This window comes from Delphinapterus leucas, chromosome 12 (genome assembly GCF_059928025.1).
Source record: "Delphinapterus leucas isolate spDelLeu-1000000601 "Yukka" chromosome 12, BTC_Dleu_Yukka2, whole genome shotgun sequence".
Classification (NCBI taxonomy): Eukaryota; Metazoa; Chordata; class Mammalia; order Artiodactyla; family Monodontidae; genus Delphinapterus; species Delphinapterus leucas.
Window position 1 is genome coordinate 63865324 of NC_143140.1, and position 25996 is coordinate 63891319.

The window sequence follows — 25996 nt, forward strand, 5'->3', positions numbered from 1 at the left end:
AAAATAAAGGAATGTACCTGAGAAATACACACAAATGGATTAATTTAATATTAATTTAATGTTAAGGATAACTAGGGAAAATTCCATGGAACAGAGGCCCTTCATTCATTCATTCATTTAATTAATCCTTACTAAGGGTCAAATATATTCTAGACACTATAACAGAATGACAGACACTGGGAAAGAGGTATAAGCAAAACTGAGACTGTTGTTGCTCTCACTGAGCTGATTACAGCCAAATGATCTGAGCCTTTAATATTATTATTATTATTACCTTATAACTTCTTAACCGGCATCCTTTCATCTTTCCAGCAGACTCTCACATACTAAATTTTTTAAAATGGACTTTGTATTTTTGAGAAGTTTAAAGCAAAATTGATTGGAAAATATCGAAATTTCCCATATGCCCCCTGCCCCAAGACAAGCACAGCCTCCCGCATTGTCAGCATCCTCCACCAGAGTGATACGTTTGTTCCAATAGATGAATCTACACTGACGAATCATTATCACTCAAAGCCTATAGTTTACTTTAGGGTTCACTCTTGGTATTGTATATTCTATATACAAATTCTATATACAAATTCTATATACAATTCTATATACAAATTCTATATACAAATGTTTAATGACGTCTCCACCTTTATAGTATCATTTCGAGTGGTTTCACTGCCCTAAAAGTCCTCCATGGTCTGCCTATTCACCTCTCCCTTTCCTTAACCCCTGGCAACCACTGATCTTTTTACTGTCTCTGTATATCATCTAGCTGGAGTTATACAGTATGTAACCTTCTCAGATTGGCTTTTTTCACTTAGTAGTATACATTTATGTTTCCTCAATGTCTTTTGATGGCTTGATAGCTCATTTCTTTTTAGTGCTGAGTAGTATTTCATTTTCTGGATGTACCAAGTTTATTTATCCATTCACCTACTGAAGGACACCTTGGTTGCTTTTAAGCTTTGGCAATATGAATAAAGCTGCTATAAACATCCAAGTATATAAGTTTTCAATTCATTTGTATGAAAACCAAAGAGTGCAATTGCTGGATCATATGGGAAGAGTGTGTTTAGTTTTGTAAGAAATCTCCAAACTGTCTTCCAAAGTGGCTGTACCATTTTGCATTCCCAGCAGCAATGAGTAAGAGTTCCAAATCCTCACCAGCATTTGGTGTTGTCAGTGTTCTGAATTTTGGCCATTCTAGTAGGTATGTAGTAATATCTCATTCTAGTTTTAATTTACAATTCCCTAGTGACATACTATGTTGAGAATTTTTTTTTTTTTTTTTTTTTTTTTGCGGTACGCGGGACTCTCAGTGTTGTGGCCTCTCCCGTTGCGGAGCACAGGCTCCGGACGCGCAGGCTCAGCAGCCATTGGCTCACAGGCCCAGCTGCTCCGCGGCATGTGGGATCTTCCCAGACCAGGGCACAAACCCGTGTCCCCTGCATCGGCAGGCGAACTCTCAACCACTGCGCCACCAGGGAAGCCCTCCAATAATAAACTTTTTTATTTTAAAATAGTTTTAGATTTACAGAAAAGTTGTTGCAAAGATAGTACAGAGATTTCCCATATACTCCATACCCACTTTCCCCTACTAATATCTTGGTATGATCTATCTATCACAACAAATGCACTAATATTGATTATTATTATTATTAACTAAAGACTCTGCTTTTTCTTCAGTTTTACTTAATGTCCTTTTATTGTTTCAGGATCCTATCCAGGATATTACATTAAGTCATCGTGTCTTCTTAGGCTATGGCTTCTAGAATGTGCCAGTTTCTTAGACTTTCCTTGTTTTTGATGATTTTGACAGTTTTGACAAGTTCATGTATTTTGTAGGATGTCCCTCAGTTGGGGTTTGCCTCATGTTTTTCTCATGATCAGAATAGACATATAGGTTTTTGTAGGGAAGACCACAGAGATAATGTATCATTTTATCATGTCATATTAAGAACCCGTGCAATCAATATGTCTTATTACTGTTGATGTTGATCTTGATCACCTGACTGAGGTAGCATTTGCCAGATTGCTCCACTGGAACATTACTCTTTTTCCCCCTCTCCACACTTCAATACCATTTTTATCTGCCCATTCTTCAGATTTTGTAACATAGAAAGTCTAGAAATAAGACTTCTAAAAGTAAGTATCTCCTTGATAAAGTGAGGATGGGAAGGAAATAGAAATCCTCGCTTATTTATTAACCTTGTCCCCACCAGAAACAGGATTGTCATGGAGACCTTCAATATTCAAAATGATCAATTCTTTCTTTGCCTGTGGTCAATCAGCGTGATAATCAAAAGGTGTATTGATACACATGTAATCATAACTAGAGGACTAGACGACATAAATATCCACTAATATTGGCTGAGACCCCCAGTACCTTTATCTCACAGCCATGAATGATTCAGCAGTTGGGCCCAGAGTATAAGTGCAGGGGCCATGACTTCCTATTATCCATGGCTACGTTAGAGGAGATAGTGCCTAAACTAGGAGTGCACATTAGAGTTACGTGGTGCCCAGTCTCACCCCCAAAGGTTGTGATGTATTTGGTCAGAGGCACAGTATGAGCATTGGGACTTTCAAGAGCTTCCAGATGATTCTGATGTCGGCTAAGATTGAAAACTATGGTGAGCCTAGAGGTACCCGGTGCTTCCAGTTCCCTTTCCTCTGGAAAGTGCTTTCACTGCTACAGCCAATCTTTTTGAGAATCCTTTTCTCTACTTTGTTAGCTGGCGAGTCACTTTATGACTAGCGCATTCTTTTTTTTATTTTATTTTTTTTGCGGTACGCGGGCCTCTCACTGTTTTGGCCTCTTCCGTTGCAGAGCACAGGCTCCGGACACGCAGGCTCAGTGGCCATGGTTTACGAGCCCAGCTGCTCCGCGGCATGTGGGATCTTCCAGGACTGGGGCACGAACCCGTGTCCCCTGCATCGGCAGGCAGACTCTCAACCACTGTGCCACCAGGGAAGCCCGACTAGTACATTCTTTATGTTTGTTAAAACATCTGGCGAGTCTGATCCTGCATAGCTGGTGTGAGCTGCCTTCTGTCCTGCAAGTGCTTGTATATTTTGTGCTTATCTTTTTCATGAAGCAATTTAGTTCTCTGATAGCCCTTGGTAAAGAGAATAATATTCCTCCCCCAGATTAACATTTTAAACATTTATTTTATATAATTTAATGTCAAATATTATACATGCAAAATGTTGCATAATTATGTATCTTTTTCAATGTATTTTAATTTATTGTCATTCCATTTCCCCCTTGGAATATGATTTTGAATACGACAATCATATGTTACATGTTCATACTGTCAGACAGTATGATTAGTGTGGAATATTGAGATGTTTTTGATGACAACTCCATATACCTCTATAGCTACTGTCCTTACCTCCCTCTTCCATTTCACAGCCAAATTTTTTCAAAGACTTGGTCTGCTTTCACTTCTCACTCCACTGTAGTCTAGATTTCCACTCGCAGCCTGCTACTAAGACTATTTCAACTAGGTAATCAATGACAAGCTGGTCACTAAATCCAGTGGAAACTTGATTTTACTTGAACTTCCTACAGCAATTGCCACTTTTGACCCTATCTTCCTTCTTAACATACTCTCCTCTCTGCTTTTATCTTAATCCTCAGACCTTTCATTTTCAAGCTCTTCCTCTGCCCATCCCTCAAAAGTCGATTTTCTTGGGGTCCAGTCCTCAGTCCACACCTCTTCTCACTTTGTAAACCCTCTCTTTTGGCTTTGATCGCCACATATATGTCTATGATTAATAAGTCCATATTCTCAAGACAGACTTCATTCTCCTGTTTCAGTCCTATGTACCTAACTATCAACTGGACATCTCAAATTAAACTCACCGTCGTCCTCTTAAAACCCATACTTTCTTCTGTTTAGAACACCTCAATGATTTACCCTCCAATATTTACCAGTCTCCCAAAATAGAACTGAATGATTGCTCTTCATTCTACCCCAACCCAATTCAGAGGTCTTCTATTACCTCTCTTCCTAAGCTTTATCTAACTCCAAACAATTATTATTCCTATAGCAGAGTGAACTTTCTAAATCACAGATCTGATCACATCACTCTCCTCCTTCAAATTCTCCATTTTGTTCATTGACATGTGATGCTCTTTCCTCATGGTCTTAATTCCCCAGCCTCATCTCTTCCCCAACTCATGCTCTGGTTATCTGGACCCTGATGCGTTGAACATATAAGCCAGAAACCTAGAAATCTTCTTTGATGCCACTTTCTTCCTTCTCATCCTCCCACTTATTTAGCCCATTACCAAATACAGTGGGTTCCACTTCTGTGCATAGATCTCATCTTCACTACCCTACTCTCATCCAGCCCTTCGTTTGGGATTACCATATTAGCTTTCTAGCTAGTCCAGCGTTTATTCTTATTTTCCTTCGATTGTTCTCCAAGGTATAGCCAGGATGCACTTTTGCAACCCCAAATTTGAACATGGCACCCTCGTGCTTAAACTCGTCCCCCTGGCTTCTCATTGCTCTTCAGATAAAGGCCAAAGTCTCACTTTGGCCACATCTCACACCACTTTGACCCTGGCCATCTGTACTCCAGCCATGGTATCCTTCAGTTACTTTGTCCCGCAGAGCCTTTCCGGACATGTTTTCTTTAGCCTTGAAGTAAATCCCTTCCTCCTACATCTTGTTAACTTCTGTTAATTCCAATTCACTTTCTAAAGCTCAGCTCCTCGAAGTCTACCGCAAGTCTTCTGTGATATTCCAGGTGTGATGTGATTCCTCTTATAATTGTGTTATACCACTGTGCTTTTTCTTCAGTTTGTGGTTATAATTTATTTTCATGATCATTAAACAAATACCTCTCTATCCCACCAGACTATAAACTCCAAAAGAGCAGGAAGTGTGGGGTTTTTTTTCCCCCTTACCACAGTATCACCAGTATCATGTATATAGTAGGTGTTCAGTCAGTATTTGTTTAATTAATTAATTACCTAATTGTGAATAATTTTAAAAATAGCATAAAAATAAATGAAAGGTATAGAAACCCACAATAAGCATTAATTTTGAATTTCTCTAAAATGCACTAAAAGCAGGCATATAATTATATTGAGTTGAATATTTTGCTTTCTTTGATAAACATCTCTTAACTGTTTATATTTCATAAGGGGTAAATGCAATGTAATAGACTGAACTATATAAAATATCAAAATTTAGCATTATCTACCTTGTTTCTTACTGTATATTGGAAATCAAATTTAAATGAAGATGAGGCATTTCCAAAATGATGAAACTAGTTTTTAAATGATTTAAGTGCCTACTATATATATATAAACACACATATATATATATATTTACAATGCCTTATTTATAGTTTTAAAAGGTTTAAGTTGCCAACAATGTTTTTCATTTCTGCTGTTATATTTTAAAAGAGAGAGAATTTGTAGAGACGTGGATAGACCTAGAGACTGTCATACAGAGTGAAGTAAGTCAGAAAGAGAAAAATAAATATCATATTAATTCATATATGTGGAATCTAGAAAAATGGTACAGATGAACTGTTTTGCAAGGCAGAAATAGACACACAGATGTAGAGAACAAATGTATGGACACCAAGGGAGGAAAGTGGAGGTGGTGGTGGTGGTGGGATGAATTGGGAGATTGGGATTGACATGTATACACTAATATGTATAGAAAAGATAATAAGAAGTTGCTGTATAAAAAATAAGTAAATAAAATAAAATTTTTTAAAAAGGGAGAGAGATAATGTATAGCAAATCACATTTGTTCATTTGGAACTTTCAAAACTGACGCCTGAAATATTTAAGGAGAAATTTCACATAGAACTGACTTATTATCATTCCCCAGGGTCAGTTGATTGTCTCTCTCTTTGTGTGCTGTCTGTCCTAGTAGCTTGTCCTAGTACTTCACTGACCCTTGGATATATAGAACCGGTAGTGTTTGAAGATGACCCTAAAGAATATCATGTAAATGATTAGATCTCAAATTTAAATTCAGCAGAAAACCTCTGCAAATGCAGAGGTGGATGGCATCTAAGCAATGTTGTCTACTCAGTAGTTAGATTTGCTCCATTAGGTTCTAGTTTTAACATAAAGAAGGCGGAAAATGAAAGACACTAGTAATATCCAACCAAGAAAATTATGTGCAGATTTCAAGAGGCACAGTGAGAACTGCTTGAGCTAAAGTAAGAAAGTAATAGCTACATTGTTCAGAAGTAAATGAATGTGTGCCTAATGGTAATGTGTGCTGCCTAGGTATAAATACTCAAAAAAAAAAAAAAAACCCACAAAGAAAATAAAAGAAAAGTAAAAGGAAAAAATACCTAGTTGAGTGAACTTGAATGTAAAAAAAGATAATCAAAGGTAAGAGGGATACATGCAAAGCAGTGTGTGAGCTACCATTTACAAAGGAACACTGGAAATATGTAGAACAGAGGTAAGAGAAAGTAAAAATAAGAAAATCTAAGATAGAGAATGAAAGGAAGATTGTACAACATATTAGGATAAATGAGAAGACATTTGTCAAATACTCAAAGGACAAGATAATAGTGAGTTAGAAGGAAGCTGACTAAGGGATGGGGATGGCAAGTTAATAAAATACAAGGAGAGCCAAACTGAATCAGGCAGACAGCTCCTATCATGTACTACTTAGCCTTCATCTGTAACATTATCAATAGCCTGTCCTGGTTGAAACTGATTTTTGTAAATTTCACTTTTTACACTCTATCACCACTCCCCATAGGTGATAGTGTATTTGTAATTGCCTTCCTTTATGGAGTCTCTCCTGGGTGGTTTTGACAAGGTGACTCTTCAACTTCATTACTGTGTAATGAGACAGGATTTTTTTTTTTTTTTTTTAACCACGTCGCACAGCATGTGGAATCCTAGTTCCCCGACCAGGGATCAACCCTGCACCCCCTGCATTGGAAGGCAGAGTCTTAACCACTGGGCTACCAGGGACATGATTTTTTTTTTAATGTATCTATATGATATTCTGATATGGATTTTTAAATATGTTTACTAAAACCTAAAGCTTATGCACTTAAAATACATAAAAGCTGGAGCCGTGTCCCTCCTCCCACCCAGAATGCTTCACTTTTTCAAGTATCTTCCCAGTCCTCCTGAATGTTAGCCAAACATAAGTTAATGTTTAATACAGACAGCATACAAGGCTGTGAGACAGAAAATTTGTGTCTTGTCCCCTATTTCCTATATGTGTGAGTTCAGATAAGTCACTTAACCTCTTTATACCTTCATCCTCACCAGTGTGAAAATAGGGATCATGCCCTCTATGTATCTCTAAAGGCAGGAAGAGCAAACGAAACACGAGTATTGTCAGCCCTCTGAACACGCATATCAATCTGGGGTACAGCTGAGCCTGACTGTGTAACCCGCCTCTTAGAGGGCTAATATCATAAGTCAATGCCTTTTGGTCCAGGAATCTCACATCTCCTCCTCTCCTGGAGTGCAGCCAAGAGAGGAAGCTCTTTTTGTCTGTGCAGAAGGAAGGCTATCTTCTCCCTTAGTAAGTACTGTGCTGGCCATAAAGATTTCTGCCCACCCCCCGCCCCTACCTCCACTCACCCCCACCAGCATGGTATTTGGTGTGCAATCGCAGGCTAGTTTTGAATTACCAGAAGGCCAGTGACTAGAATGCAGCGTGGTTGGGACCAGAGGCGCTCAGGCCTGGCTCTCCTCCTAAGCACTCAGCTGTAGCCCTTCAGCAGCAGCTTCCTATAAGGCTGTGAAAAATGTCCAGAAAAAATTCCCAGCCATCCACATTCACTGGTAAGCAAAACCAGGCATATGGCCAGTTTGAATGGTATCAGAAAGGCATATGGAAAGAGATTTTTCTTTCTCCACCAGGCTTTAGAACTTCAAAGGAATAGTTTGTTTGATTATTACTACATCAGTCAATCACCAAACATCCTTGACCCCCTACAGTTTGCCAGGCACTGTTCCTGGCACTCGGAGGAATAAAAAAGAGATAAGATATAACCCTAGCCCCCAAGGATTGCGATTCAATAGATATGACGAAACACCTAAAAAAATAATTACCCACAACAGTCACGAATAGTGGTAATGATAGTTGTTTTTGAAAATCTAAGAAAGGAGCATATGGGTCAAAATCATTGGGGATGCCTTCACAGAGAAGGTGAAGTTGGAAACGAATCATCTTGGGGGCTGGATTTATTCTGGGTAATTGGAGAGGAGTTAGGGAGCAATAGTGTGAACAAAGCTTTTTCTGGAAAGGTAGGCAATAAGAATGGCAATAATGTTGACAAGATTAGTTAGGAAATTGTTTAGTCATATATTTAGCAACATTCATTCAATATTTGCTGTAAGTGAGATATCATACTAGAAGCTGGATATAAAGTGATGAGCAAACAGACCAAGTTTTTGTCCTCTTAGAGCTTACTTTTTAGTCAGGTAGCCATTACATAGGTATGCCAACACGTAAATAGTAATTCTAAAATGCATGGAGCTATGAAGGAAATATTCTTCTGCAGGAAGCTGAGAAACCTAAATAGGTACCCTGGGGATGGCCACACCAAGAAGAGATACTTATTAAACTGAAAGCTGATGGATGACAAGGATCCAGCCACTAAAGTGCTGAGCAGAAGCTCATTCCAGGCAAAGACAACAGAACATGAGAAGACCCTAAGAAGGGAAGAGATTGGCATATTACATATAAAAGGAAGCCAGGGAAGCTGATTGCATAGGGTCTTAATTATAACATTTTTGACTTATTTCTTACCATGGGTCATGTAGAATTCTTCACATCTTAATATTGGAGTACTCATGTTATTGGTACTGAGTGTGTTAACAATGACTCTTACACATTTATGTATAAATTAATTTGATAAGTAGAAGTCAAGGCAATGAATATTGTCTTGATCATCCAGAATTTTAAAAGGAGAGTGTATCAGTATACATTTATTTTCAAGAAATTGGATGCTTTGAGCATACAAGAGTTGGAAAGCTCGATGGTATGAGATTTATGGGAATTATTACCTTTTAGTAATGTAAATAAGATATTGATGAAGCAAGAAATAAATTTTAGTTCAAATTATAATGTATATTTTCTGTATAGTAAGTGATACTAGTGCTGGTGGTATATTAATTCTTAAGATATTGAAAGATGATAATAATGTAGATCAAATCCCTTATAGTATTCTGTGATATGTGAAAATAGTAGAGATATTATAGAACACAGTAAAATCCAGACTAGACAAACATCTAAAGCAGTTTAGATGACCAACATCTTAAGCAGCTGACCTTAGTAATTCAAAAGCAACATTTAAAAAATTATGTGAGCATACATTTGTGTGGTGTGTATGTGTGGAGTTTCTTGACCCAACTGGACCTCGAATTTAAAAGTGAAAATCATTCCAATATTAATGTTTTGGAAGAGTTAATCCAGAGCATTCTAATATATTAACACACGCCAAATCATTTTGTATATATACTGAAACTATAAAGAGGAATTTTTTAAACTTCCATTGGATTCTTTTCCTTTCATTCTTTTATTTGTGGTGATAATATTTGAAGGTTGAGAAATTAGATGATAATGGTTGGACTTTATATTCTACCTTTTATTTAAAACCTTGAACACTTTCATGAATTAAACCTCTTATTGCCCCCTGGGAAATCATAAAATGCACTATAATTCCTGCAGCACCTCCTACCATGTGTCTACCTGTCTACCAAGATAGACAGTTAGTTCTATCTTAAGTTCTATTTAAAATCCGTTTACATATAAAACAATTTAGTTTCTCTGGGCATGTCTAAAAGGCAAGCACCCTGGTACAAGATTGTGGAGTATTAATATTCCGCCAGCTTGAACCTTTATTTAAATTGTATTGAGGCAGTTTGTGATTCTTTGATTCATTTTCTGTAGTTAGATTATCCCTATTTTTTAGAAAAGGAAGTCATATTTATTAGCATATGCATACACATTAAAAAACGAAGTATAAACCTATTACAAGGTGCTCTAAGCCTTGTAGTATCTGAAACTTGTAATGTTACACATGCCATTTGATTACATATGGCATATCTTAACTATGAACACATTAAATGGATGCCATTGTGTCAAGTGATATTTTCAATGTGAATAAGGGTGAAACAATATGAGGACATTCTTTGGGAGGTGGGGCTGTTGTAGAGTTCTGTTCTATTTTGTTGATAGTAATATATGGTCCTGTGATTACTGGAATCTTTTTTGGTGATGTCGTATGGGGAAAGTTAACATTTATTCTTCTTTAACATTTTACTAGATCTTTACAGTGTTATAAAACAAGCATTTACTACTTAGTAGCTAAGCATTCCCTTTCTTTGTTTCTTTCATTAATGTATTGATCTAAACCGAATCTATAGGATCAAGCTGATTGAGACAGGTTGTCTGTGCCTCTTTCGAGAGATCATTGCTACACTCCACACTTTTTCAGTAAATAAAATATGGACAAAACTGCAACATGTACAGGCTGAAGAATCCATTAAAGACTTTTGGCAATAGTACCTTAAAAATATTTCAAAAATAATTCTGCTTTATGGCTTCTACTGTACCATTGCATACAATGAGGGTTTTAAAAAGACCAAATACAGCTCTCTGATTTCCATTTAATGGAAGAAGTAATAAAGTTTAATTGTATATTTGAGCACGGGCGTCATTTCCAGTACATCTGATCAATAATTCATCAATTTCCTTTGGCTCAAAGTAATATTTGAAAGAAAATGCAGCCGGTGAGAGCTTATCTAGCTGTAGCTTCATCATCTCTATTAATTATGCTTTTCCCGAATTTGGTTCATTAGGCTACCAAAGTGACAGCAGATGGAGAGCAAACTGGACAGGATGCAGAGAGGACCAACACGAGAGCAAGCTCCTTAGGAGAATTCATTAAGGACCTGGCCCAGCACGCAGAAGGTATTAGAAAACTCACAACTTAATCATTATTTCTCCTAACAGGAAAAGAAAAAAAGGATTGCACAGGACTGGAATTTCTCTAGTAAGAGATGACATTTCTAAATTTGAGGGTTGGATTTTTAAAAAGTTTTTTGATCAGGATATTCAAGCGCATTATCAACTGAGAATCTACAGCCTACAGTGTTAAATTTGTGACAGAAGTCAGTGAATTAGGAATTATGAGTACAAAATAGCAGTCAGTTGAATGCATTCCTTTATGAATGCCCTGATCCTTGAGGAATGGCTATTGTGATCAAACATGATTAAATTAGTTAATGGGCAACTTATCCTCTGCTATGGTGCTGTTTTTGTATTCAGAACTATTTAAAAGATCCTTGATTTTTTTAAAAAAAGTTAATTTTATCGTTCTGCTCAGTACCTTAAAGCAGCACTTTAATTTCTCAAAATGGCTTTTAAATACTTGGTACCAGTTTTTAATGAACATCTGTTGCTTGGGATTTGGATGTGCTACCTTACCAGAAGCTCTACTGCATTTAGTCCACAATTCTCAAGGGGTTAGTTCTTGGCATCTACCAATCTGATTTGAGAATCAAAGTGGAAGCCATTTTTAGGCAAAAGCCCAGATTAAGAAACTCAAAGAAAACAGATAATGCAAAAAGAAAGAAAAAAAAAACCCTCAAAAAACAAAACAACAAAACATTAGTTCTTAAATATCTACTAATATATGATAAACATGCATGCATGTTGAGAAAATAAGAAAAAGTGTTTTCTTTTTGCTTTAAAAATAAAACATTTTTATTACTCTATAATGTTATACATTTTAGATACTTTGCTTTCTAATATAGCCAAATAAATCAGGACGTGAGAACCTTCAAGGCATATCCTGACAGGTCAGTCTTAGGAATCACTGGCCAAGAAGAGGCAGAAACTTCCAAAGATTCCCCACAGCAAGAAACAACAGAGTTTCAATCTGAGGCATAATCTCAGGCAAGACGTGTCAGGATCCGAAACAGAAGTTACTCCTACCAAAAAAATCTCAGTTAACTCGTTGTGGTTTCTCCTCTGCTAGATGAAGTTGTTGTCCTTTCCCTGTTTTTATTTTCCAGTAATGTTATTTGAAAGTGTCCACCTTCCCTTCCTCCCACCAAAAAAATCCCATTGCAGATAGAACAGATTCACTCTACCTGGATCCCTGAAGACATTAGTCAGTACTCCAGGGACTTTCCTTTTCCTTCCAACTCAGTCTCAAACACTAACACCCAGCAGCCTATCCTAGGAACTAATCTTGATCATTTCGATCAAACGTTGCTACATAATAAATCCTAATACACGTTTCCGATAGACTCCAGTACCGGCACTGCCTACTTTATCTACATCTTTGTGCGTGCCACAAAGGTACCAGCAGGGGGCAGAGTGGAGATGATATTTAACCCAGGCTTGGCTCACCATCCACAATCTGTCTATCAAAGAAAGGGGTTATGTCATCAAAGTTGCCTCCCATTTCCTGCATTGTGCATCAGTCAGGTGGTCTGGCTGTGTCTGTCCAAATGGGGCACCGTTTTCTAATTCATGTGAAGTGCCGTGTGGATAGCTGTGATCCTATACCCGAGGACAAAATGAATACTACTCTCTTCTTCCACCAGGTACTAACGTAAATGATAACAAAAATGGTAACCACAGCTCTTTGTAAAAGAACTTTGACAGAATTAATCTAACTATTAAAATTTCATGAAAATTCAAATTTGAATATGCCAGTTAAATCATAAAGCATTTACATATATATAACAAGGCTTGGATGTCTATATAAACCATTAGCATATGTTCTGATGTATAATAAGACTTAAGAAATGCTGGACACCCTTCTTTCCTGTTCTTCAGGTCTCAATAGTATTAGTCATTCATGATAAATTTACCCATTATAGGATATTTTTCTCAGATTCAGCATGAAAAACAGCTCTGCTTCTCCTGAGGAATTTATTTATTTAGTTTGTATGTTATAGATACTGTATACCTCTTAAAATACTCCTTTTTATCCTGATGCATTGGCTACTGAGCTGCTTAACACTAGATGTAGGATCCACTGCTCTGGGCATTCCAGCATATGCATTTCTGTCTAGTAACTCTTTGCCTGATTTACATTAATTTTTTTTTATCTTTGCTCCATTTCCTTTTATATTTATTTTATCTTGTTTTAAAGACATTCTTAAATGACTTTAAATTCCCTTTGTAATAAGTTAGAAAGAAAAGATAATTAAATTTAAAAGACGTGTTTATGTTGCAAGTGTTTTTAATACTGTTGAAAACATACTGAAGTGATAGTGTATATCTTGGAATAATAGACTACATAACACATTTATCTTTAGTTTAAAAGTACTCAGAGAAGTTCCAAATTCCATGTATAGAAGCAAAGGAGCAATCAGACCTCTTCTATTAAAATAATGCTGCTTTCTTAATATAGCATCATTTTGCTAAAGCAGTTTTTGTGTACCCTAATAATTTCTTCTGGTTGCTTACATATTGCTTTCATTTAAAAGAAATGATGCAATCCATCTTTTCCTTTTCTCACTCCATCATTCTTTTTCCACCAAATTCTTCTCTGTAGAAATTTAGCTGTGAGATTAGACCACAAAAGAAATAGTGAGGCTGCATCTCACATTCCTTCCTTCCTCAATACCACCTAGGCCCAGGACCTAAATTCCATCAAATTTCCAAAAATGTCTTTAAGCAAAGTTCATTTATGTATTCATTTAATAATGAAAAAACATACAGCTTTGTCAGGTTAGAAAGTGGGGCTTATCCCTTTCATTTAAAAAAAAAATGTGAAGACAAATGATGTCATTCGTTACTTACAATTGGTTAAAATCAACTGTACAGATAGGCATGCACTCAGACCAAAGGATGGGGCTGTATCATCAGTAGAGCCAAATCTACTACTACCTTTCTTGAAATCTAAAGAGTAGAAACCTTCTTACATTTCATCATCAACATTCTAGCATGGCTTCCCCATAGTCTGCTGGACCAAGAAGCTTTCCAATCAATAGTCCATGGTTACCATGTTTCCTTCACAAGAATGACATGGCCTAGGTGATATCTTACTAATCATAGTGGTGGAATCTTAAGAAGGTTCTTTGGCATATGTCAAGGGATGACTATGAAGTAGTCAGCCAGAAAGTAGGCACCCTCACCTACTTCTAAGAATAGCACCTGAGCAATAATTTCTACCACAGGGCTAAGAATGGCCATATTTGTTCTTTAAAAGACCTGGTTCAGATTGTTCTGCAGATTAAACTATGGTTATCAGAAATAACAGGTTGACTGCAGCAATTTTCTAACCAAAGACACTTATCATTAAAAAAGAATTAGAAAGATGCATTTTGGAAAGGGTAGAATTAGAGATTGAAACTCAATTTCTTCTACTAACCCAAGATTCTCAAACTCTAGGTGCATCAGAAGATCCTGGAGGGCTTGTTAAAAACACAAATTGCTGCTCCACACCCCAGACTTTTTGACTCAATAGGTCTGTGATGGGACCTGAGAATACACATTTCTAACAAGTTCCCAGGTGGTCTGAGGTTGCTAATTTGGGGACCACATTTCAGAACCACTGTACTAACCCACCATGTCACATCCCCATGGCTGGTCTACTTCGCCTAACTATGTGCACTTTTTTCAGGAGCTCTGTTCATATGACCCTTGGAACAGCTCCCACCAGTGTTAATCAGAAAAGTTTCTCCAAGAATAGAAATGAGTTTTGAAAATTCTTTAGGTCTTAAAGAGGTCTTAGGATACAGCTTTGAATGGTAGAAAATGTCTCTTGGCCAACCCATAGCCTTTATTCTGGGGATTTTCATAGGTAATATTATATAATAGAAATAGTGTTCAGAAGATAAAAGAGTTCAGAAAAACACCTCTCTTCATCTTGCTAAATTAATGCTCCATAGAACACACTTCAGGAAAAGTTGGTCTAAAACTAAGGTAGAACTGTGTACATGTTTCAGTTCACCAATTTTTCAAACTATTATTTGACATAGAATTCTTTTTTCAAATGAAAACTTGCCCAGAGCACCAACCTATAAAACAGATTCTTGGCAGAATAGATATCATTTGTAGAATACCTGAAGCGCCTGGAGAATCCTAAGATTCCAAAGAGCACAGTTTGAAAACCTATTTAGTGCATAATAAACACAGACTCTTAGGATGGCTGTTATTGCTGGAGGGTATCTGTGAGCCCTAATGCATAACGCCTGTCCGTAGATAGGGGCTCCTTTCCTCATTCCTTTACACAGATCAACACAGAACTGTGTGGAAGTACAAGGGCAGGTTCGTTTTGAGAGATCTCATCACTGATAGTGTTTCTATACTCAGGGTTTTAAAATTGAATATGATTGTGTCTTATCAGCAATGCAGACCTTGCATTTTCAGCTTCCAAGTGTTATGCTACGTGTCTCATTTTTTACCTTTTACCTGAAGAAGGTTTGAGCTATTTGTTTACTTTATTTCTTCCTTTTGGGGTAGAAACACTGTGTTTTAATTACTGTGTCCCCCTAAAAGCAATATAATATGAAGAAATATGTCACATTTCCTTGTTTGTTATGGATTGTTATAGCAACTGCCTCTCTGTTTCCCAGCAGGAACACCCATGACAAACAACATTTCTCTTAGAGATGGTGGGGAAGAGCAGATGCTGGGTGCCATTTTTGCATGTGGCATTTAGTTTACTAATTTGCAAAATTTGTTTTACCCCCTGCAGCTGTAAGTGAAAAAGCTGTAAAACTAAATGAAACTCTAGGAATTCAAGACAAGGCCTTTGAGAGAAATTTGCAAGAGCTTCAGAATGAAGTTGATAAGATGATGACAGAACTGAGGAGGAAAAATCTAGACACACAAAAGGAAGTTGCTGAAGATGAGTTGGTGTGAGTAGAAGCTCTATTACTTTTTCATTTGATAAACTGAGCTTTCCAAATTGTTGTTTAGAGATTTCTAAATTTTCCATCACATATCAGTAGGAGATACTTTGTTCTTTATTTATTTTTCATCTACTTAGTTATAATTTGTCTTGCTCTAAAACGGATCAAAGGCATGTTTATACCTATATATAAATAATCAAGTAAATGATCTTTTTTTGGTGCTGTCCCTTCTGCAATTAGGCTAATGGTCTTGCTTTATTAATTTCCATTATTAGGGCCTTTAGAACTATTAATTATTTTTGTTTTAATAAAAATATCTTTGGATAAATAAAGCTATGAATTTAGCAGGCCATCCTATACATTTTGTCATCTTAGGAAATACTGAATAGAAGAATTGTCAAATAATACATGCCTAATACTATGAAATAAAGTTTGGGAATTTGAGGTTGTGACTAATGATAGTGATTTTACAATACCAATGAATTCCTGTGACCGTACACTCAATAAAAAATACATTTTTACATTCATAGTCAGCTAACTTCAAAGTGATGGTGTTATTAATAATCAAATAGTATATACTAAATCAGCAACATTAGCAACACCTAAGAACTTGTTAGAAATACAAATTATCAAACCCCACCCTAGACCTACTGAATCAGAAACTTTCGGGATGGGGCCCATCAATCTGTTTTGGCAACTTCTTCAGGGAATTATGATGCCTTTTAGTTTGAGAACTACTGTTCTTCAAATATTTAGCCTTCCTTAAAGGACTCAGATATTATCACTTTAGGAAAACCATTAAGTTGAATCCAGGAAACTCCCAGAACACTCAGTTCAAAGGAAAAGAAAAGTAGGTCAAAATTATATCATACCAGCATGTCAACAGCATGGCGCTATATTCACAGTTTCTAACCAAACATATCAATATTTATATCTTATATTCAAAGTAACAGTGAAAATATCTCATGGTTAATCAGGTAGATTTTATTTTTGGTGTGTGAAGTAAATCATAAAACTGATTTCATCAGCCAGATTATGAGAATAACATGAGATCCCTTCCAAATGAAAATGTTATATTACTAATCAATTTTAAATGTGCGGAGTTTTTTCTTCTTTAGTTTTAATTATAAATGCTCTTGCCACTTTTCAGCTATCAGTTTTCAACTTGGTTTAGCACACAGTCAATCTGCCTTAAATATTGTTTTTAATTTTTCCATACTTTTAATGTTAGCATTTCTTTGTAACACTGTTTAATACCAATAAACCCTGAGGCAGTGGCAAGGGCTTATTGTCTCTTATTGGGCTGGGGTGTTTATAGAGCTGCAGAAGCCCTTCTGAAGAAAGTGAAGAAGCTGTTTGGAGAATCCCGAGGGAAAAATGAAGAAATGGAGAAGGATCTCCAGGAGAAACTGGCAGACTACAAAAGCAAGGTTGATGATGCTTGGGACCTGTTGAGAGAAGCCACAGATAAAATCAAAGAAGCTAATCTCTTATCTGCAGAAAACCAGAAAAACATGACTGCTTTGGAGGTGAGTCTTAGAGGCTCTTTCATCTAAATCTGGGAGCACGGGGTGGGAGTTTGACCATGGCGGAGTAAGTCAAGCTGATGCAAGTTGATGCACACGCATGAAATCAAGTGTGACAACTCTGAAAGGAGACTTCTAAGAAGCGGGGAATGATCCTTCTTTTTGTTTTTTAATGAATGATCATTGCCCATATAATCAAATAAAATTTAGATAAGCTATTTAAGATTTTTAAGGGCAGAATGGTACAGTGGAATGAGATCTTTACTGGGAGTCAGGGGTCCTTGGTCTTAACGACAACTGTGCCACTAACTAGAAGTACTAGTGTGAGTAAGTTAAAGTCTCAAAGCATCAGTCTCTCAACTATACAATGAGTGCATTACACTAGGGCATATCTAGAGTTTCTTCAAATACTAATACCGTATGATTGTACAGTCCACCCAACCTGATCCACAAACCATGGTTTAGACATCCGGCTGCCATAAATCACAGAAGTGCCAAGGATTTTCTAATGGAATTGGGGCACAGAAGAAACAGCTCACTGAGAGACCAGAGCCTGGGAAAATTTTGGTTCTCTTCTTCTTTGCAACATGTTCTATGAAAATGATATTTTACAACGGACTAACATGAGCAGATCAAGTCTGAGTTATTTTTGTCTCCTTTTCCTTATACAAGAGAGAGTTCTCTCCTCAAGAAATGATAGGCAGCTTCTGCCTTTTTTAGAGTGCTAATGAAGCTAGAACTAAAACAGAGCCTTCCATCCATTCCTTCCTTTCTCCCTTCCTTCCTACTTCCCTTCTTTCCTTCTCTCCTTCCTTTCTCTCCCTTTCTCTCTCGTTTCTTTCTTAATATTTAACATGGCAAACTGATCACTTTTCCCTACAGTGAATTCAGCTCATATGATGGCACAAACCTGTATTTAGCATTTAAAAAAAAAAAAACTTCCTCACCAGAAACAAACTTACCTTTGTTCTTTTCAAAGTATTTGACCCCAACAGATCTGAAAACAGTGGCAGACCTTTATCTCTTCTAACATAAAATTTTACCTGCAGCTATAACTGAACACTCTCTGGCATATATCATGCTCTCAAAACTGTTCATGGAATGACAGTTGAATAAAAAGGATCTGGATTTTTTTTATCCATTCATTTCTTTCCATTTTCCTTTGGATTAAGAAGTAAAAGGATGAATTAATCTTTTAAAAGAATTGTTTTCTGGATCCCTCTCCTGGGACTTAGCCTTGTCATTTTGATAGAGGATTGAGAAGACTCACTGATGTATCTAATCTTAACCAATTTGGAATCTACTGACATGCTGGCAATATTAAAGAAAAAGCACTGTCTTGTTAGGCAGGATGCTAGGCTGCCTTCATATCACAGGCTTCCGCATGATTCATCTTGCTCGGTGATACACCAGTGGTGTAACTTACCCGGAGGTGCACCACTCCATTTTATGGCAACAGTTTAAGAAATTAAAATAACCTGTGTGGAAATTATAATAAGCATCTGGGAAGTATTTCAAGAAGAGTTGTAGTGGCACAGTAAATGGTGCTTTTAGCTATTCCTTCATTTTAGTGATGTTTAAAACCGAGAGCCATCATTCTTGGGTACCCCTAGAGAAGCCTGGAGCCTATGTAGTCAGTATTGAAGTGTAAGTTGTCCTTCTTGTATTTTCATTTTACACGTGATGCTTAACTAAAGGCTTGTTTAAAACTTACTAGAATAAATAGATAAACTGACTAAATTAATATGAATAAGGCAGAGCTTATTTAAGGTTGCTTGCCAAGGCTGATTAAGGTTGATTGCCAAGGTTGATGCTAGACTGGCCAATAAAGTATCACCTTTTTAGAGTTTGCTAAACAGATACAACCCCTGGGCTCCCACCCAGAATCTGAGGTAGCTGGTCTGAGGCGTGGTCCAGGGTCCATATTCTAAAACATCCCCTGGGTTAATCTGATGTGCATATAGATTGTAAAAGAACTGATATGTTGTATCCATTTGATTGAGTAATTAGTTGTGCTTTAAATAAATGACTTCATTGAGCCTGTGACCACAAAAAGGTGATATAATTAAGACCCAACTCATTTTTTTTAATTTAAGGAAGTAAGCATGTAATGTTTATTATTAAAAACATTTATCAAACCCCTACTAAGTTCAGGAAATGTACTAAACCAAAACTGAGTATATCAAACACTGGTCTCCATGGTGTGGTCCTTGGAACAGCAGCATTAGCATCACCTAGACACTTGTTAATAATGCACATTCTCAGGTTCCCCCCAAACCTATCTACTCAGAAACTGGGAGTGGAGCCCAGCAACCTGTATTTTTAAAATCCTACCCATGATTCAGATGCAGCCTTAAGCTTTAAAGACACTGATATTGATATAAAAAATAAAACACCACCTCTGATGATTTCAGGTGACTTGTATTTAGTGGGAGGCTCACACAAGTAAACTAGTCTGTACACTACAGGAGTTATCATGGAGGTATACAAAGGAAGGGCATCGAAATCACCCCTGGATTTAGGAAGGGCTTCATAGAGGACTTGACACGTATGCTGAGTCCTGAAGGGTGAGCTCTAGTGAGTCAAAGTAGAAGAGGAAGAACATTCCAGAAATAAGAAAAAAAACATGCAAACATATAGACATTTTGGAGAAATGTCAGTGATTTGATAGGATTGGAATAAAGACTGCCTGTGAACTAGTGAGGGGATAGAAAGCCAACGAAGACAGAGAGGGTCCAGACCTTGAGTTATAAGAGAACTGCATTCTGAGAACAAAGCTGAGAAATTTGGTTTTATCCTGAAATCTGTCAGAAGCAATTGAAATATTGGAGTCATGGATTAAAATTATATTTGGGGGACTTTCTGAGTGGTTCATGTAAACTGGAGGATTGGTTTTGTATTGGAAAAATAGTGTGATATAAGGCTAGGAAAGCAGGCAGGAATAATATGCAGATGTCTGTTAGACACCTACCATTATCAAGATGCTATTGGTAACCAGGGTGTTAGAGGCTGAATGGGAATGATTTCTGGCCTCAGAGAACTTATGATTTCCTAAAATTCAGCCATTTTAACCTTTCATTATATGTAACAATGTGATTACTATGGGCTGGGAGAATCAAACACCAAAATGATGGCATCACAGAAGTTGATAGAAATGATGGAGCAGCATAAGCAGAAACACAGAGCTCTGCAAGTATGATCTTAGGAAATGTCGAATAGAGCAGTGATGCTTGTTCATAAGCTACATAAGTCTGTAGCAGAAGATGGCTCTGAAAATGGACCTTTGGAACCAGATCACAGAAGGCTTTGAATGCTACTTTCTAGGACAGGACAGGGTTAGAATGCCATTTCCAGCAATGGAGAAAAGGCAGAGGAAACTGTGGGCTGAGGGGCAAAGAGAAGATGAGCAATTCAATCAAGCAAAGTAACGTGTTTTGAGCAGTCTGTCCCCAAGTTTACCATTATGACCTTGAACAGGAAGGAGCTGGAAGAAAGGGAGGAATGAGTTGCTAGATAGAAACAGGCAGGAAGATAATTTTTGTAAGTTCTTAATCCACCCCCCAGCAACCCCCCTCAGCAAAAAAAAAAAACAACAGGTGTTAAACTTACAAAGCTCTGGAATGAATTAAGATCTAATTAGAAGTTAAAAGTAGAAATACAACAACTTTGGTGTCTAATCAGAATCACTTAACAGTTATGCTTGTGGTATACACTTGGAGAATAATCCTCTCTAAACATGAGCCCCCCGTTTACTCCTCAAAGCTTCCTATCTTTAAGTATTTTATATCCTACATCCTTCTCTATCCATTCCCTGTCTTTATTTATTTTTATAGCACTGATCATTAAAAATATACATTAATATATTCATTCAATTTTTTCCCCTCCAGAAAGCCATGAGAAACATGTCTTCCGGCCCACTGTATCTCCAGGGTAGAGAGTAGTACCCGGCACAAGACAGAACAGAAGTGTTCTTTCTCAATGAAGAAAGTACTATAAAGCAAACACAGATAAATGTTATATTGATGCTTTAATCAATATTTAGGAGCTCCAAATCTTCATCTTTTCTTGGTTCAAACCTAGATTTCATTAGTGTCTAATCTGAAACCAGCCACCACTGAAAATCTCTTTAATCCCTAGATCATTTCTGCTTCAATGTGATAAAAAAAAAAAAGCACATTTTGACCTTTGCATAACAATGGATTCCTTAAAGTGACTCAAAGAGAGCTTTTATAAAGATTCTAACTCACTGCTTAATTGAAACCAAAATGAATGTAGCTCTTCACCTCACGTATAGGTGGAAACATTCTCCCTCCTATTGATACAGCATTTTGTTAGCTTGATTCATAAATGCAAACAAGCCATGCTAAAGAAAGTTTCTTGAATGTCTGTCCAGGGTCAATTTTAAATCAGTTCATACAAAAGCTAAGGGCTAGGGCTTCCCTGGTGGCGCAGTGGTTGAGAGTCCGCCTGCCGATGCAGGGGACACGGGTTCGTGCCCTGGTGCGGGAAGCTCCCACATGCCGCGGAGCGGCTGGGCCCATGAGCCATGGCCGCTGAGCCTGTGCGTCTGGAGCCTGTGCTCCGCAACGGGAGAGGCCACAACAGTGAGAGGCCTGTGTACCACACACAAAAAAAAAAAAAGCTAAGGGCTAAAACTGATAGTTATATAAGAGTGTCAGACCTTTGGAAAATAAGATATGCCTTATAACCAGGAACATCAGGACTACCGCTACATTTGCTGTTCGTGAAGGGAGAATGAAATTTCTCTGATTTAGCCAGGCCTGGGAGTAGTTGAATGAACCAAGAGTCACAAGTGCAAACAGAACTATTTATTGAGGAAACTCTTCTAGGTACTGAAGATAAAGTGATACAAAGAATGTTTTATGGAATTTATATTATAGTGAGAAAGATAGCAATTTCTCTCAAATTTTATTGTGTATATCAATCACTTAGGCTTCTCGTTAAATGCAGATTCTGAGTTGGTAGTTCCCAAAAAGGCATTGAGATTGTGCATTTCTAAGAAGCTTTCCAGTGATGCCAATGCTGTTGGTCAATGGGCCATATTTTGAGTATTGAGAGAATAAGCATTTTACATGAAGCTAAATGGAGGAGGAACCAAGGCAAGGAACTGGGGAAGGGCACATGGTGAAGGCAACTGCAACTGTAAAGGCTCAGAGGCAGGAATAAGATGTGTGTACTGGCAGCAGATTGAAGTGGTTGGTGAAGAGGTAGGGAAAGTAGGGTGTGAAATTAGCACTATCCAGTGCAAATAAGAAGTGTGATTTCCACAATTGGAAAGTCAGTGCTTTCACAGCTCAAGACCGAAGCTCTATCATTAGGTAGACTGGGATTCAAATCTTAACTACACTGTACTGTGTGACCTTGGGTAAATCACTTAACTTGTGCAATTTTCCATTCATTTAAAAGGTGACAAACACAGGATGTGTGTTAGTTTAGAATTAAATGAGGAAAGCTTATAAACTACCTAGCACGTACTGAAATCTAAATGAATATATAAACTAGCATTATTATTTATATAAAAAGCGTAAGTGGCAAAGGCTTAAAATTATAATTGATGCAGTTAAATCCACAGGTAAAAAGGGAATTGAAAGAATGAGTCAGAAATAGAAAAAAAAGGCAAAATTATGTTCCAAAGGGAGAAATAACACTATACCTTTCTCATTGATTTTACTCTTCCAGACTAGGAATGAGTTTCATGTGGTTTGAGACAAGCTATCAGTTTCAAAGAAAAATTAGAGTCTGCTCTCTTTTTTATGGAACAGTCCATTAAGTTTATTCTTCCATGTGAGAGTTTCTCTTTTTTTTTGGAAAGTACTTTCCCTAAGTTTCCTTTGAAATCCCACTTCTGGGCTTCCCTGGTGGCACAGTGGTTAAGAATCCGCCTGCCGAGTCAGCGGACACGGGTTCAAGCTCTGGTCCGGGAAGCTCCCACATGCCGCAGAGCAACTAAGCTCATGCACCACAACCACTGAAGCCTGCCCGCCCAGAGCCCATGCCCTGCAACAAGAGAAGCCCGTGCACCACAACAAAGAGTAGACCCCGCTCGCCACAACTAAAGAAAGCCTGCGCACAACAACGAAAACCCAACGCAGCCAAAAATAAAATTAAGTAATTATTTTAAAAATAACAAATAAAAAAAAATAAAATCCCACTTCTTCCAATTTTTACAGAACTCCCATAGAATAAATCTGCTTACACTTATGCTCACAAAACATTCATTTGGACATAGATTCTGGAATTTAATGTCTCATTCCAATGTAATTCAGTGTACTACCACATGCTCAGCAATGCATATTCAGTACTTACATTTCAGTTAAAATGGATGTGCATCTCACTTTAAAAATATTTTTTAATCCCTCAGTTACCATCACATAACTTTTCTTCTCTTGCATGACTTTCTCACAATAGGAGGAAGAAAGTACCTGTACAGGTATTTAAATAAAGTAACTCTTGGAGGGCTGGCTGGGTAGTCTGTAGCACTCTCATGTAGTCTCACAGTCAACATGACATATCTTGTTTGCAAAGCCTTGTTTAGACAGCTTAGGAAAGCCAGGAATACAGGGCTGGATAGGGTTTTCCCCAAAGGGCATTTTGATGTTTTGTTTATACTGTCCTACAGAAAAAGAAGGAGGCTATTGAAAGTGGCAAACGACAAACTGAGGACACTTTAAAAGAAGGCACTGACATACTTGATGAAGCCAACCGTCTTGCAGATGAAATCAACTCAGTCATAGACGTGAGTATTTGGTGAAACCCAAAGTTAAAAGAAAGATGATAACGATACAAGCTCTCATAAATGGGAATCAATGAGAAATCTCAGTAGTATAAGCAAATACTGTTATTTTCTTGTGGGTATAAAGTTGTTTTTGCCTTATTCTATTGTGACCGTGCTCACCCATTGGTAACAATTAGAACTTCACATTATTTGCTCAGTAGACATGAACGTCTGGTGAGGGTACTCACACACTTACACCAACCTGTATTTTTTTCACAGTGATGAAGGGCATTTCTTGTTCCTAGGATAGCACTTACAATCTGCTTCAATATTCACAGAATATTAGTTAAAAGAGAAATGTAAAGCCACAAACAGACTTTTAACATACTGTCTAATGCAGTAGATACTGATATATGGTGATGAATGGTAATAGAAATGCAAATAGTGTAAAAGATCCCAATGACTTATTTATGCTATCAAAAATGCTACAAAGTAGCATTTTTTAAAAAAGATTGTCAGGTTCTTCTTGGTATAAATTGCCTTCATGTATTTCCTAATCTCTATCATTAAATAATAGCTTATATTTTCTATTCTTTTTTGCTAGGTTAGTAAATTTGAAGTTTCATAAAAACCTAAGTGTGTATAATTAGATCTCCAAGAGAAATTAATAAGTGAGAGGAGGCTTGGATTCACTTACTTAAAATACCTTCTTTTCTCTACATATCAGTATGTTGAAGACATTCAAACTAAATTGCCACCCCTGTCTGAGGATCTGAAAGATAAAATAGAAGACCTCTCCCAAGAAATAAAGGACAGGAAGCTTGCTGAGAAGGTGTCCCAGGCTGAGAGCCATGCGGCTCAGTTAAATGATTCATCTGCTGTCCTTGATAGGTATGTCATTTGTTGTTGGAAATATCTATGTATCTTGACACTTGTCCAAAAGTTTTGACTAGCAGAAATGGTAGAGAGTTGCTTTCAAATCTTGATTTTTGTAATTATGCACATACGAGCTACATGGCCTTTCTGTGGAAAAGCCTAATTAGAAGGGTCTGGGCAAAGCTCTACTGGAGCAGCATCAAAAGTCTGAGTTAAAAGTAGATTCAAATATGGCATGGTGGGGAGTGAACATTGCCTTAGGCTACACTTAGAAAAAATATTTTCTGTTCTTTATTGGAGAGCACAGCAGTTTCCTTATTAGCATTTTAAATAATAATGTATAAACACATTCTGCTTCAAATTTCAGCTTTATATTTTTAATGAAATCAAACTATTTATTGTTAAAAGGGTGGCTTTTGAAAATGTGGCTCCATACATAGCCTTTAAGCCTTGTTTTTTCTTTCAAATTCCATGGAGGCACTACATACTGCCCTGTGAAATAACAGCTCATTATAACTGGGATTCTTATACGGGTCAGTGAGGGAGGGGCAACTGGTGAGGTGTGTTTGACTCGTAAACAGCCTTCTAGGTATAACTGGTGTGCTTCCCCTACAATTTCAGGGTTGTCATAACAAAATAGGTGTATTAGCCCCAAGAATAATTTTCCTAAATGAATCTGTATTTAATATACTCCATGTGTAAGGTTCTGTTTCAATACTTAATACTCTTGATACAAAGGAAAATATTAATGTTTGAAGACCCTGGGAAAAAATTTACATACAATTCATTTTATAACAATTTTATAACATTTTTTAACATTTTGCTAATTTATCATGAAGGGTGGTAAATGGAGCAGTAAGCTAGAAGTCAACAGAGGCAGGCTCCAAGTCCTTAATTAGCTAATTAGTGACATGTTGGTCATGTGACCTGAGATAAGCAATTTAACCGAGACTCATTTGGCCTCATCTGAGAAGTGCACCTACTCTAAAGAGATTTTGTGAACTTCATTCCAATAATATAGAG

The 25996-nt window shown here is 37.2% G+C and overlaps 1 protein-coding gene across 1 annotated transcript in view; it reads left to right on the forward strand.

The window, feature by feature from the left end:
- The window catches only part of LAMA2 (laminin subunit alpha 2), a 610905-nt gene that overhangs the window by 478803 nt on the left and 106106 nt on the right, over positions 1 to 25996 (forward strand). The window contains exons 36-40 of the mRNA XM_089921992.1: positions 10817 to 10928; positions 15679 to 15841; positions 17154 to 17364; positions 24002 to 24118; positions 24825 to 24988. Coding sequence (XP_089778118.1) covers positions 10817 to 10928; positions 15679 to 15841; positions 17154 to 17364; positions 24002 to 24118; positions 24825 to 24988 — 767 coding nt within the window. The remainder of the gene's footprint in view (positions 1 to 10816; positions 10929 to 15678; positions 15842 to 17153; positions 17365 to 24001; positions 24119 to 24824; positions 24989 to 25996) is intronic.